The sequence below is a fragment of the Polypterus senegalus genome, chromosome 2 (genome assembly GCF_016835505.1).
Source record: "Polypterus senegalus isolate Bchr_013 chromosome 2, ASM1683550v1, whole genome shotgun sequence".
NCBI classification, from domain to species: domain Eukaryota; kingdom Metazoa; phylum Chordata; class Cladistia; order Polypteriformes; family Polypteridae; genus Polypterus; species Polypterus senegalus.
In genome coordinates this window covers 66,284,096-66,299,578 of record NC_053155.1, presented here as the reverse complement: position 1 = coordinate 66,299,578, position 15,483 = coordinate 66,284,096, and the positions used below count along the sequence as shown (strand labels likewise).

Genomic DNA, 15,483 nt, shown 5'->3' with positions numbered 1-15,483 from the left:
GGAACAAAAACCTGAAGTCACTGTGGCCCTCCAGGATAGACGTTGCTCAGTCCTGATTTAAAGGATCTGAGTCTTAAATATCAAATAAATTAAATGACGTTAATTAGTACCAAAAACTAGTCACTAATTAAGAAAATGATTATAATGAAAACCTGTAGGCTGTGTGGCTCTCCAGTATTGGAGCTGGCCAACCCTACTATAGAAAACTAAGCAAGTTTCATAAATGAATGTGTTTCTGTCTAAGGGAAATTATGAGAGGTTTATTTGTTTTTCAGATTGAGAAACTCCTTATTCCTGCTTGTTCACCAAAAATAATATAATCCATTATGTATACTTTCAACTACTCAGTCCTGAGAAGAAAGACAACTATGATAGGACTAAATTAAATGCTCATATTTTAAAAATATAAAAGCTTTGTAAACCAGAGGGTCCATTTTAGGACCTTGGTTAAACAAAGCCTATCTGAGCAGCATTAAGATAATACTATAATTGATTTTTTTACTTCCATATAAATGGATGTTTGGTGACAGGGTCGACAATTCACTATTCAATTAAGTTCAGATTCTGATTTTATGATGCTCAAAATGTTGAGAAAAGTTTATTGTAGCATGATGTTTGTGTGTCCCTTTGTGTGGGTGTGTCTGTAGATCAAAACTGATCTTCATATTTTAAAAGTGCAATGTTTGTTGGAAAATGTGTTTTTTTTTGCATTGTTTAGAGCCCCTCAATGACTACATCACAGCAAAGCAGTATCCGAGGTATAACTGCCCTGAGATCTGTGTACAGCAATAACTTCCAAAAAGCTTGACCAATCTACTTCTAACAAGTTGCATCACATTTGCATTGTTACTTGTTCCGGGGCTAATGTTGGTGGTCCATGTTTGGTCCACTATGTATCCCTATAAACATCAAAAACTGTTTGACTTGTGTACAATGATAACAGATGTAAAAACTGTTCAATTTAACTGGGATTGTTGCAGTCTGCTCTACTTAGTCATAAAACCAAGCCTATAGATTTGCAAAGAATTTACACCAGTAGTTTTTGAAATTCATAAGTTATTTAAATACACAACCACAACTCAGTATGGAAAATGCAAACGAACAGAGACAGTAGTAATTTTATAATTCACTTTGACTTGTAATCCATCACAGACAGTATACAGACAAGATGTTTATTGTTTAGTCTGTTCAACTAAATTTTTGTAAATATACATCCATTCTTGCAACTGAGGCCGTGCAACACATTCCAAAAAAAGTTTGGGATGGGGCAATTTGGGGATAATAATGAGTTTAAAAATAGAAAATAATGATGTGAGTAGAAACAGATGATGTTCAACAGATTGTAATCTGCTTTGGTATAAAAGCTACATCCTGAAAAGACCTAGTTCTTTAAGAGCAAAGATGGACCGAGGATTGCCAATTTTCCCACATAAGTGTGAGAAAATCATTCACAAGTTTTAAAACAGTGTTTCTCAAAGACAGACTGGAAGGTATTTGAGTATTTCATCCTCATCATTGCATAATATAATTAAAAGACTCAAGGTATCTAGAGAAATTTCAATGCGTAAAGGGCAAGCCTAAGCTGACTGCTCATGATCTCCGATCCCTCAGAGAGCACTGCGTCAAGAACCAGCTTTCATCAATAGGTGACATAATCACATGAGATCAAGGGACTTTGGAAAATCTTGATCAAGTAACACAATACATCCACAAATGTCAGTCACATTCGTACAGTTCAAAAAGGAAATCAATATTAACAATATCCAGAAGCACCATCGATTTCTCCGGGCCATCTGGGATGGACCAGACAATCACACTGTGGAAATGTATATCGAGGTAGAATGAATCCATATGTCAGGTCTTTTTGGAATGAAATGCACATCTTGTTCTCTGGACCAAAGAAGAAAAGGACCATCCAGACTTTAGCCGGCTACAAATCCAGAATCTGTGTTGGTATGGGGTTGTATCAGTGCTGCAAGCAAAGATAACTTGCACAGCTGTAAAGGCACCATTAATACCAGAAAGTACATGCAGATTGAAGAGCAACATAGGCTGCCATCGAGATGATATCTTATTAATGGACGCCTATGCATATTTCAGCAAGACAATGCATTACAAAGACATGGCTCCATGGGAAGAAGGTGTGGGAACTGCCTACTGCCCTCAGTTGTTGTCAAATATCTTGCACATGTTGAAATGTAAAATGTGACAATGAAGACCCCATATTATTGTTGCACACCTAAAAACTTATTTGCAAGAAGAACGGGGAAAAATTATAATAAATTGGTGTACCTAAATGTTTATTAAGTGTTCTGAGAAGGAAAGACAGTTGTCACCCCAGCCGGGACGCCCGAGGGGACCGGAGGAGGGCTGGTGCCTCCTCCCGACCACGAGGGGGCAACCGCCCTGGTTTTGTTGGTGGCCTCGGGTAGGGGGCTTGGAAGCTCAACCCTGTAGGGGCCCGTGGCCACCGTCAGGCGGCGCCTTGGTGCCTGAAGAACCCTGGAGCTCAGCACTCGGCCACACCAGGAAGTGCTGGGGGGAAGAAGAATGGGGAGACCCGGAGGGCTTCCGGGTGCGCAGCCGGCACTTCTGTCACACGGGGGCGTGTCTAAGGAGGAGTGTCGGGAAGCAGCTGAAGCCCATCCGGGGTGGTATAAAAGGGGCCGCCTCCCTGCATTCGAGAGCGGAAGTCGGGTGGAAGAGGACGGAGCTGGAGAGAGGACTGGAGGCGGCCAGAAGGAAGGCAACAGAGACTGTGAGGCCCGGACTTTGGGGGATAGGTGCTGGAGGCACTGGGTTGTGCACTAACTTGTAAATATTGTAAATATAATAAATGGGTGTGTTGGGTGAGAAACCGTTGTCCGCCTGTCTGTGTCCGGGTCCCGTTCCACACAGTATAACAAAGTGTTACGTTCATTACTGTCCAAACTTTTTTTGGAATTTTGCAAGTATCAAAATCAAACTAAGCACTTGTGAAAATAAGAACAATAAAATTCCTTAGTTGTAACATCAAATAATTAGCTGTTATATTGTTTTAGGTCAAAGACCATTTAATTATCATCTTACTAGGGGTTGCTTTCTTTTTTTTTATTTGCATTTTCCATACTGTCCCAACTTTTTTTGAATGGATGCTTATACCAGTCTACACACACACACACACATGCACACACATTCAAAGAAATTTGTAAGTGAAGATAGCCCTTCCAGAGCAGATGCTGAATTAAGCAGGGAAAGAAATGAACACACAAACATACACACTCACCACATTAGATGTGTAAAGGTCGACCTGTACAGAGGCATTAAGCCATCCTGTACCAATGTGTCTGTCTATGCAGCTTGTTTATGTCATTTGACCCAACATATTTAGTTTCAAGTTAAATATTATTTAACTTAATTGTTCAAGTGATTCAATTGTTCACGTGAATTCCTGTTCATTTTACTCTACATTTATTTGTGAGCATAATAAATATTATATACCTTAATGAACTAGATTATCATTATACAGGACTATCGCTTGTATTGTAAAATTTTCATTAAAGTGATTTCCTGCTCTTCCTCCGGGTACTCCAGTTTCCTCCCACCGTCCAAAGACATGCAGGTTAGGTGGATTGGCGATTCTAAATTGTCCCTAATGTGTGTGTGTGTGGGTGTATGTGCCCTGCGGTGGGTTGGCACCCTGCCCGGGACTGGTTCCTGCCTTGCGCCCTGTGTTGGCTGGGATTGGCTCCAGCAGACCCCCGTGACCCTGTGTTCGGATTCAACGGGTTGGAAAACGGATGGATTGACTTCCTGCTCTATCACTAAAGATTAAACGTTAAGTACTGTAAGGGCATCCCATTACGCTTTTTTTAATTTTGTTTTTGTAAGCATGTTATGGCGTCCTAAAAACATTATAAGTATTTTTATTGTGATCTATTAAAAAGTGTAAACATAACCAATGCAAAGAGTGTATTTGCGTTGAACAATATCACACTCTGCCTTTAAACACCACACAGAGTGTATAACGTTGAGGAGCTCGTTCTTACACTCTGAAAATTCGAAATGTCCTCTTTAAAATTCTGACACAAACGGTGACGGATTTGACGTCAGCTGTCACTACGCATGCGCCGCGTCGTTCTGAATGTCAAACATGGCAGCTTCCAGAGGCCCGCAGCTGCTGACTTTTTTTCAGGGATGTCGGCGTTGTACTACAGCTTTATTTTTGTTTAATTCGAAAAGTGTCTTTTTTCGGAGTCCATCTGCTAAGGTTTGACGGTTTATATATAATATTTATTTAAAAAGTATTTGAAAGTTTAAATGGATGAAAACCATGTGCACCCCCTTATAAGCTCTTTACAGGGTGCATCTTCTTCAATAATGGGTGTTTTCGGGTTATTTTTGTCTTTCTCTTTATTAATCATCACATGGCTAAGTGAAAATTCTAGATTTTTCCAGGAGTCGGCCAAATAAAACGTACCAATTTTACCATTAGTAAACCCTGCGGCTGCATGAAGAGCTGTATGTTTAGTAAATGGAAAAGTTGGTTTAGAGGGGTTCTATTGCTCTTTCTGTGTAAGTTTGGAAAGGAGACTAAAACGATTGTTTGTCGATGCATTTTAGCATAAATTGTAAATATTGATAGTTTGTAGTGGCTGGAAAAAATTAAACCAAATAGAGTTGTACTTTGTTCGAATTCTACCCTAGTGTTAAAGTACGAAATTGGTCAGTCTTGGCGTTGTAATAGATCAGTAGGTTTTCTACTCGATGTGTATTGTTTTACTTTTTTGGTATTATTTTATGTTATATGATTTGGGGTGTGTGGGTATAGTGGTCAGATTTTCTTGAGTGCCTGCTCATTCTTGGGTTTTGGGTAGTGAAAGAATTGATAATTAAGCTTAAAAAAAGGCACTCGAAAGACCAAAGGTGGATATGATAGACGGAGGTACAATCTGCTATGAGGGTTGTTATGGTTAAGAACTGGCAGAAAATGGGGGATGAAATTACAAATGGTATTATGGTATGGTTATTATGGAATCCAATAAACGTTTTATGACGTGCAAATAGAAAGGAGAACTTGTGATTGACAAGGTTGAGGCTTGAACATAGGTATTAGTTCAACTTTGTTTTTCCTGGAGAAGCTTGAAAATGGAAATGTGTGAGTTTTGTAGTTTGCCAGAAAAGAATTGGTGTTAGATAGATGTAAGTAAAGACAAGTAAAGATGCACCCCCACCCTTTTCACAACACCCTGAAAATTGCTGCATACTTCTTCTGAACTTATTTTCATTTCGACATTTGAACCTAGAGCCATGGTCCTGTCACCTCACACGCTTTTCTGTGTCAGTCCCTTCTCTCTCCAACCTTTCTTATAGGTGCCTTTGCTGTCAGATTCTGAGATGGGAAGTGGGAAATAATTATATTTTTAGTGTTACAGAAACCAATGCTGTCTGTGATGCTACCACAGTAAATAAATAATAAACTAAATAACAGGTTGTATGTCAGTCTGACTCAGCCAATTTTATTTCTCAGTCATGACCCATAGCTTAAGAAACATTGCTATAAAGAAAATGAGCCTAGTGCAGTAATTTTGTTTTGAAAAGAGGGTTTATTTGTTTGCAGCCCATCAGTTTATCTCTTACATGTGCACATTTTATTTTCACTTGCTTATTAATGCTAGTAAAAGCTGTTTTTAAAGTTTAATTTACAGTGAATGGTGTGTATTATATTTTTGCAGATGTATCGGAAAGTTGAGAAAGGGATAGTAGTACAGATTTCACAGGTGGAGTAATTGTAATTTTATTGTAGAAGCTGCAGTGATGCCTTTGAGATTCCTAAAGCAAATGGAACTACAGTTTCTTCCATCTTTGTTAGAGTAAAGTTTGGAAAAGAATTTCTAGGTTCTTATATTTTTCTAACTTGCTGTGTGGTAATTAGTTGAATGCAGTATAATAGCATTCGTTTTAATGTGTGCTGAAATACTCCTTTAATTAGGGTTTAGGCTTTACTGAAAGTAAATTGCTTAAAATGAATTTCATTAGGCAGAACCTGTGTTGACTTTGGATTTACAACTCAATGTTGCTAGTTTACAGAGTGCCTCTGAGCAAGTCACTTACAGTGACCTATAAGCCTATGTTCCAGTTGAAAAAAAAACAATCTATAAACAGAAATCTGCTAAATCTGTGTCTATGTATATAAAAGTCAATGTGTGTATGTATGTTACAGCATCACGTCCAAATGGCTGGAGCGCTTTTCATGAAACTTGGTACACATGTTCCTTATTGGTCGACTAAAAATACTGTAGGGTTAAATCAGCCATAACCCGCCTCCTTCTGGGTAGGGTGGGGGGTGATCTTACGGTCTTGTATGCATGTTATCATCCAGTTGACACTCGGAGCGACCACCAGAGGGCGAACTGGAGGTGACTGCCAGCATTCTTTATGTTTGAGCACCACTGCACCCCTGTTGCTTTTGAAAATAAATAGAGTTCAACGCATGGAAGGGTGTGTGTCTGTCTGGCCCGGAAGTGAGACATAGAGTCGGGGTGAGGGTTCCAGCTCTGAGCATACACAAGCGAGGTCAGCGCACTGGCAAAAGGAAACCTCCTTAGAAAGACAGTCGCTTAGCTGCTAATGCACAAACGATGCAAGCACTTCGGCAACATGAATCCTTCCAGCAGAGAGATGTCCAGAGTAGTTCTGATAATTTAAATACTTTCTAGGTTTGTGTGTTTTTAACAGCACGGGCTTACAGAGTTAGTATATACTAGGCGACTGCCAGCATTCTTTATTTTTGAGCAGCATTGCGCCCCCGTTGCTTTTCAAATTAAATAGAGTTGCCTGGTTCCAAGCTTCAACTAGATGATAACATACATACAAGATCCAAGTCAAGCACATTAGTGAGTCTTTATCCATCCAACCATCCATTATCCAACCCGCTATATCCTAAATACAGGGTCACAGGGGTCTGCTGGAGCCAATCCCAGCTAACACAGGGCGCAAGGCAGGAAACAAACCCCAGGCAGGGTGTCGGCCCACTGCAGAAAACCCACGCAGACACGGGGAGAACATGCAAACTCCACGTAGGGACAACCCGGGAAGCAAACCCAGGTTTATTGTTTGTTAATTTATTTTTATTTTTAAAGTTGTATTTTTTTTAATTACGTTTTTTCTCAAACAATTAAAAAAAAAACAACTTTATTTTCCTCCTCGGACAACGCTGGGAATTTCAGCTAGTATCTTATAAATATCATGACTAATATCTTGTGACAATGAGTCAAAAACTGCATAGCCAAACATCATCTATCAAAATGCAAAAACATGGCAGAGAAGATGAAAGCTAACCCTTCCCCATTTTATTTCATTTTATAGTGATGCACCATTTTATGTGCTTGTAACATTTTGATCAAAACCATGAACTATAAAGTGTAGGTCCTCAAAAAGTATTTGTTTCAATGCACAGTTACCAAATCTCCTGATCCTCATACAGTAATCCTTTTCTACTCTTTTTGGTAGCACACAGTAGATGGAATACTAGTGTTTGAGTTAAACAAGCTCCGTTTCACAAAGCTGCCATTGTGTTGTGAAACGAATAAGCTAGCTTCCTTCCCAAAGCTGCCACATTCTACCTGCTTATGTTAAACTTCAATGGCTATTAACCTTTCCAATTTGGAATTGCTAGTTTTTAAATTGTTTTTTTGATATAAAATACAGGTTTATGCATTTAAAGCCAAAATACTGTACTTGTACTGTCTAACACATATATATGACATTGTGTTACACAAGCTACTGTGCAGATGTGTGAATTTTCTTTCATGTAACATAATGATAGTAATTTTTTTGATTTGTAGATGACCATAAGACGTATATGTATGACTGTGCCACTTCTTGGAAAGAATCTGGCTGCAGTGGGTCCAGAGAAATATACAGAAGAATTCATTAAGAAACAGATTGAACAGTTTAATCTTGGAAAAAGACATCTAGCCAATATGATGGGAGAAGATCCAGAGACCATGACACAGGAGGATATTGACGTATGTATGATTGTCTATGTTTGATTGCTTTGTGTAAATAAATATGCTATTGATAATTTCACTTATCAGTATTCCTGGTTTTAACTTTTGCTCTTTTTATTGTTTATATTGTATGCTTGTGTATCTTTCTCTCTATCTATCCATCCATCCATCTATCCAACCAGCATCACTTCCGCACGGCTGGAGGGATTTTCATAAAACTTGGTACACGTTTCTCATTGTCGACTAAAAATACTGTACTGTGAAATCAGCCCTAACCCACCCCCTTCTGAGTAGGGTGGTGGGTGATCTAGCGGTCATATATGCATGTTATCATCCAGTTGACACTCGGAAGAACCAACAGACGGTGAACTGGAGGTGACTGCCAGCATTCTTTATGTTTGAGCACCACCGCGCCCCTGTTGCTTTTGAATTTAAATAGAGTTGGACGGTTCCGAGCGTCAACTGGATGATAACATACATACAAGACCGCAAGCCAAGCACATTAGTTAGAGTTTTCATTGTTAATTTATTTTTATAGTTGTGTTTTTGTTTTTATTACCATATATATACCTGCAAATAAGTCGGGACTGGATTTTACTATATAATTTCTGGTATATTATAATGTCGGTCGTACAAGTCGAATGCGGAAAACTCACGCTGTTGGTCCAAGAGATTATGATATACTAACACCCACCTAAGAGAGTAGCCACAGAACACACTGCCTTTTTTTTCTATGTGGGTGAGGCAATGTGCTGTATCAGCATGTACTCCTAACCTCTCTGTTTCTCTTTCTGTATTGTGCCTACGTGACATTTGCACTGTTTTGTGTTTTTTGTATCTCACATCTTCATATAATTTTATTGTAAGGGCATCCCTTATCTACAATACAGTGGTGTGAAAAACTATTTGCCCCCTTCCTGATTTCTTATTCTTTTGCATTTGTCACACAAAATGTTTCTTATCATCAAACACATTTAACCATTAGTCAAATATAATACAAGTAAATACAAAATGCAGTTTTTAAATGATGGTTATTATTGTTTAGGGAGAAAACAAAATCCAAACCTACATGGCCCTGTGTGAAAAAGTAATTGCCCCCTGAACCTAATAACTGGTTGGGCCACCCTTAGCAGCAATAACTGCAATCAAGCGTTTGCGATAACTTGCAATGAGTCTTTTACAGCGCTCTGGAGGAATTTTGGCCCACTCATCTTTGCAGAATTGTTGTAATTCAGCTTTATTTGAGGGTTTTCTAGCATGAACCACCTTTTTAAGGTCATGCCATAGCATGTCAATTGGATTCAGGTCAGGACTTTGACTAGGCCACTCCAAAGTCTTCATTTTGTTTTTCTTCAGCCATTCAGAGGTGGATTTGCTGGTGTGTTTTGGGTCATTGTGCTGTTGCAGCACCCAAGATCGCTTTAGCTTGAGTTGACGAACAGATGGCCGGACATTCTCCTTCAGGATTTTTTGGTAGACAGTAGAATTCATGGTTCCATCTATCACAGCAAGCCTTCCAGGTCCTGAAGCAGCAAAACAACCCCAGACCATCTCACTACCACAACCATATTTTACTGTTGGTATGATGTTCTTTTTCTGAAATGCTGTGTTCCTTTTACGCCAGATGTAACGGGACATTTGCCTTCCAAAAAGTTCAACTTTTGTCTCATCAGTCCACAAGGTATTTTCCCAAAAGTCTCGGCAATCATTGAGATGTTTCTTAGCAAAATTGAGACGAGCCCTAATGTTCTTTTGCTTAACAGTGGTTTGCGTCTTGGAAATCTGCCATGCAGGCCGTTTTTGCCCAGTCTCTTTCTTATGGTGGAGTCGTGAACACTGACCTTAATTGAGGCAAGTGAGGCCTGCAGTTCTTTAGACGTTGTCCTGGGGTCTTTTGTGACCTCTCGGATAAGTCGTCTCTGCGCTCTTGGGGTAATTTTGTTGAGCCGGCCACTCCTGGGAAGGTTCACCACTGTTCCATGTTTTTGCCATTTGTGGATAATGGCTCTCACTGTGGTTCGCTGGAGTCCCAAAGCTTTAGAAATGGCTTTATAACCTTTACCAGACTGATAGATCTCAATTACTTATGTTCTCATTTGTTCCTGAATTCCTTTGGATCTTGGCATGATGTCTAGCTTTTGAGGTGCTTTTGGTCTACTTCTCTGTGTCAGGCAGCTCCTATTTAAGTGATTTCTTGATTGAAACAGGTGTGGCAGTAATCAGGCCTTGGGGTGGCTACGGAAATTGAACTCAGGTGTGATACACCACAGTTAGGTTATTTTTTTAACTAGGGGGCAATTACTTTTCACACAGGGCCATGTAGGTTTGGATTTTTTTTCTCCCTAAATAATAAAAACCATCATTTAAAAACTGCATTTTGTGTTTACTTGTGTTATATTTGACTAATGGTTAAATGTGTTTGATGATCAAAAACATTTTGTGAATAAGAAATCAGGAAGGGGGCAAATAGTTTTTCACACCACTGTATATCATTCGATCAGAAGAAAATATAAAGCTGGTTTTAAATTAAACGTCTTTGAAGTGGCGAAAGAAATTGGTAACTGCACTACTGCCACACAATTCAATGCGTGCAAGATTGGAGGGGGCAAGCAGATGTAAAAAAAAAACTTTTAAGTGTTGCATTTTTGAATGGATATATAAGTTGGGGTCTGATTTTATGATCGATTTTTAGGGGTTTCAGGAACTGACTCATTTATTTTTAAAGTTGTGTTTGTTTTTTAATTATATTTTTCTCAGGCAATTAATGTATCTCAGATCAGAGGTTTGTCTAGACAGTGAGATTAATATTGGATCTTAAATCGAATCCTGTTTTGCTATAGTGAAATTTTGCACCAATGAACTACTCCACGCCATCGAGTATATTATCAGTTATTATTGCTCAGAAATGCAGCAGTTGTTTAAATTTTATTGCACTTTTTGCTACTCTGAAGAATTTCTCCTTAACAATGCTTAATTAGCAAGAGGCAAAACATCAAATCTTATCTAATTTATTCCTTACTTATTCCAATGTCTTCTTGCAGTTCAGAATCTGAATGGTATGAAATGATATTTACCTTAAAAACAAGAAAAGATTAATGCATTTCGTTGGGTTAAAAAGTGTAGCTTTTTCACAATGACAGCTTTCACAAGATTGTTTGAACAGACCCAAACACAATCTAGCTCAATCCTAATCATTACGACACTATAAAGTATTTTGTAGAATATCACATTAAATAGCATTAATCTGCCTAGACTGCAATACTGGCACAACTGAAGTGGAACATTGCAATGTGTGAAAACTTGATGAATGAATACGTGAGGAAACAGTGCAGTTTGTGGGAGCATCAAATGTAAATGCAGAAGAAGAAAGAGGGAAGGTGCCGTGTGTTTCATGGTCATGATAGTGAAGTGGGAGATAAGTTCACAGTACAGACTATTAGGAGTGGGAAGCGATTGACCTTGTTAGTGTTAGACCCGAGCATCACTTCGGGCAACTTTATAGACGCGTCTTGTGTAAGCGTTAGACCCCAAGGATTGCGCGGCTGTAAAAGTGCAATCAGGGTTAGTGCCGAGCGTTGCTTGTGAAACGATATATGCTTATTTTGCGTAAACGACAGGTGTGTGTGTTATCCAGGCAATGGTGCAGACATGTCTTCTCCTAGCCTTGTGAGAAATATTTTTCAGCAGCCCAGGTGTTGCACGCTCTTGACAGTGATGAGAGCAGTGATGACAAAGTGAATCTATCTTCTGGCAGTGAAACTGAAATGGACAGTGAAATCAAAAGTGATTCTAATGAAACTGAAAGTGACGCTCGTGTCAATCGCACATGTGCAGTGTGCTGTTCAAAAGCTGATTAGTCTGAAATAAAATCCATAAGGAATCGCGCTACTATTGTCTCGACTGTGACATTGGTTTGTGTATTTCACCGTTCTTCAAGATATACCACACAAATGACATATTTTGACAGCATATATGGTATTAGCAATATTTTTATTATTTTTACTCATTATTATTTGTATTATTATTATTATACGTTCTACACTTCTGAGTTTGTACTTTTAGTGTTTTGTACATTTTACAGATTCAATAAATGTGTAATTTTTCATGCCAAAACATACAATGCTTTTTTATATGTGTTTTTGAGAAAAATGTATGCTAATGAGGTTAAAAAGGAAAAGGTGTCCCTCAGTGTTTTAATAGTGAGGTTGGTTGTGGGGTTGAATACTGGTATTTAGGAGCAGGGTTGGTGTGTCAGGATAATTCAGTGCTGCATACATCTACCTTGGCCTGAATTGGATTGCAAACCAGCATGTGAAGAAAGACATGCCAGTGATTTCATCCCCTAGCATCTGTACTGGTGTTGTTTTTCACTGCCTGGTTGTGTTTGTTACAATGTTTGAAATAAATTAAACACACCACTATTCTGTTAGTACAGTTGGTGTTCAGTTGTGTCAAACATTAATTTTGCATTATATTTTATGAAAAATATGAAGTTATCCATAATTTGCTTCATAGTCGTTTTGGCACTGGTACTGAGGTGTGAAAGACAGTATTGGTAGCAAAGTCAAAATTTTAGTATTGATCCAACACTAATTTGTATATATAGTACATACAAAAACTATATGTCCAAAGGTATGTGGACATCACTCTAGATTATTGAGCACAGTTATTTCATTTGCACCCAGTGTTAACAGGTGCATAAAATCAGTTACATGGTCATGCAGTCTCCTTTGACAAACATTGGCAGTAGTACGATTTGTACTGACGAGCTCAGTAATTTTAAATGTGGCACTGTCATAGGATGTCATCTTTGCCACAGTCAGTTGTATTAATCACAATATGGATGAAACTGCCTCTGGATGCACCATCAACACATGAACTGTGCATTGTGAGTGTCATGAAATGGGTTTCCATAGCTTTGCAGCTGCACACAAGCCTAATATCACTATTCGTAATGCCATGCATTGGCTGGAGTTATATAAAATATGCTACCATCAAACTCTGTAGCAATGAAACATGCTTAACTATCTGGTAGTCTGATGGATGAATCTAGGTTTGGCAGATGCCAGGATAAAACAGTACCTTCTGGACAGTATAGTGTCTACTGTAAAGTTTGTGAACAAAGGTTAATGATCTGATGCTGTTTTTCTGGTTTAGGGCTAGGGCCCTTGGTTCCAGTAAAGGGCACTATTAATTCTCCAGCATACAAAGGTAATTTAGACAATTGTACGCTTCTAACTTAATTGGGGAAGGCCCTTTTCCATTCCGTGTCCATGTGCACAAAGCCGGATACATAAAAACATGATTTGATGAGTTTGGTGTAGAGGAATTCATGTGACCAGAACAGGGCCCTGGCCTCAACCTTACTGAACACCTTTGGGATGAATTGAATCATTGATCACAAGCCAGATCTTCTTGTCCAACATTAGTTACCTGAACTTGCAACTGATCTTTTGGCTGATTAGGCACAAATTGTCATAGACACACTCCAAAATTTTCTGGAAGAATGGATGGAGGCTATAATAGCTAAAAAGTGTGTGTGTGTGTGGGGGGGGGGTCTTATATCCACAAACTTTTCATTGTGTAGAGTATATTTACATACGCACTTCTCTGGTAAAAAGTTTTAGATCTCCTCCATTTTTTCTGTTTTTACTTCCTTGTATATGAAGTATAGGGAAAGTATTATAATCGCCTAAAAATTTTAACTTGAGATAGTGATGAATCTTGATGTTTAGACCTCCCTGAGTCCAACATACTTTCTCGTAGGGAAAGTATTGTAATGTTCCAAAAATTTGATTTTGATGAATCTCAATTTTTTAGATCTCCCCTAGTCCAAAAATACAATTTTTGGAATAATGGCTTTGTATCTGTCTGTATGTATGTATGTTAACACGAATATGCTTTCAATTAGGTCAACCAAATTTTGCATACAAGTATTAGGTAAGAAACATAAATTTCTATCAACTTTTGAACTATTTCCAACAACCAGAAATGGTACTTTTTTATTCATGCAGCTGCAGAGTTCGAATTATTCAACTTTACTTTTATAATAATTGTTCATTATATTATTAACTACATTTGATTTGTTGTTGATGGTTCTTTGATGTACATAATATAAAAATATAATCATTGTCTTGCGGTTTACTCCTCAAATATCCATCCCCATATCTGAGTACAGTAATCCCTTGCTATATCGCGCTTCAACTTTCGTGGATTTTATATGTAAGCATAACTAAATATATAACGCGGATTTTTCGCTGCTTCACGGGTTGTGCGGACAATGTGTCTTTTTACTTCCTGTACATGCTTCCTCAGTGGGTTTGCTCAGTTGATTTCATACAAGGGACGCTATTGGCGGATGACTGAGAAGCTAACCAATCAGAGCACGCAGTTAAGTTCCTGTGTGCTGAATGCAGTGTTAACCAGGAAGTCTCGTCTCGCTCATTTAGCATCAACGTGTTTCGCTGTGTAAAGAGTTGTGCTCTTTTGTGTTTATCTTTTTGTGCATAGTCAAGCCCTTCATTATGGCTCCAAAACGATCTGCTACTGCTTCAGGGGCTGTGCCCAAGCGCCAACGAAAGATGTTAATGATTGCCGAAAAGGTAAATGTTTTGCATTTGTTGAAGGCTACAATTCTTTTTATTTAAAAAGTACGAAAGGAATATAAGATCTACGGCCGCAGTGTCCTTTTAACCAGGGTGCAAAACGAGTTGCAAGTGAATGTAATAAAGCAGTAGTCTGGATGGAATCTGCTTTAGGGATTTGGATTGAAGACTGCCAGAAGAAGAGCAACGGCAGTGCTACACAATTGCCTGAAGTCCAACAGAGCTGTAACGCTCTCCTTTGTTGTGCAGTAAAATTAAACTCATTGTTATCGGACAAGTCATCGTGTCATTGTTGATGAGTAACCATAATTAATTTTCTACTTAAAGTGCTTAGTACATGTACGTACGTTTAGTGTCACTGTACACACATTTACTGTATACTATTTTTCTTGCATTGTACGTATTTATTGCTGGTGGCCTGTCTATCGTAATGGCTGTAACATATGTGATATCGGAGACACTCGATATCTTTAAAATAATATTTAGGTTTTACTGTATATAAACAGTGTGTTTATATACATAATTTCAATTAATCTTACCTAATATCTAAGAGAATACAAAGGGATTATGCTGTATAACTCTGCGGGGAATATTTATAAACAGTGTGGGAGAGTTTATAAGTGCTTAAAATATATAAAAATAACCATACAAACATATGGTTTCTACTTCGCGGATTTTCAACTATCGTGGGTTGTCTGGAACGCAACCCCGCGATCGAGGAGAGATTACTGTATACGAGAAAGTCTAGGGGAGACCACTCCTGATTTTTATTGAAATGTAAGCAGTTGAAATCCAATTAATAACCAGACGTGGTACAAAGGTAAGCGTTTAGTTGCCAGAGATTTAAAAAAAAAAAAAAAAAAAAAGTTTAAGTTATCAAAAACTGA

At 38.4% G+C, this 15,483-nt stretch overlaps 1 protein-coding gene across 1 annotated transcript in view; it reads left to right on the top strand.

Moving 5' to 3' along the window:
• The first annotated feature begins 4,103 nt into the window (after positions 1-4,103).
• The window catches only part of mrps9 (mitochondrial ribosomal protein S9), a 107,540-nt gene continuing 96,160 nt past the window's right edge, over positions 4,104-15,483 (top strand). Inside the window, exons 1-2 of the mRNA XM_039743882.1 lie at positions 4,104-4,249; positions 7,827-8,009. Coding sequence (XP_039599816.1) covers positions 4,124-4,249; positions 7,827-8,009 — 309 coding nt within the window. The 5' untranslated portion in view covers positions 4,104-4,123. The remainder of the gene's footprint in view (positions 4,250-7,826; positions 8,010-15,483) is intronic.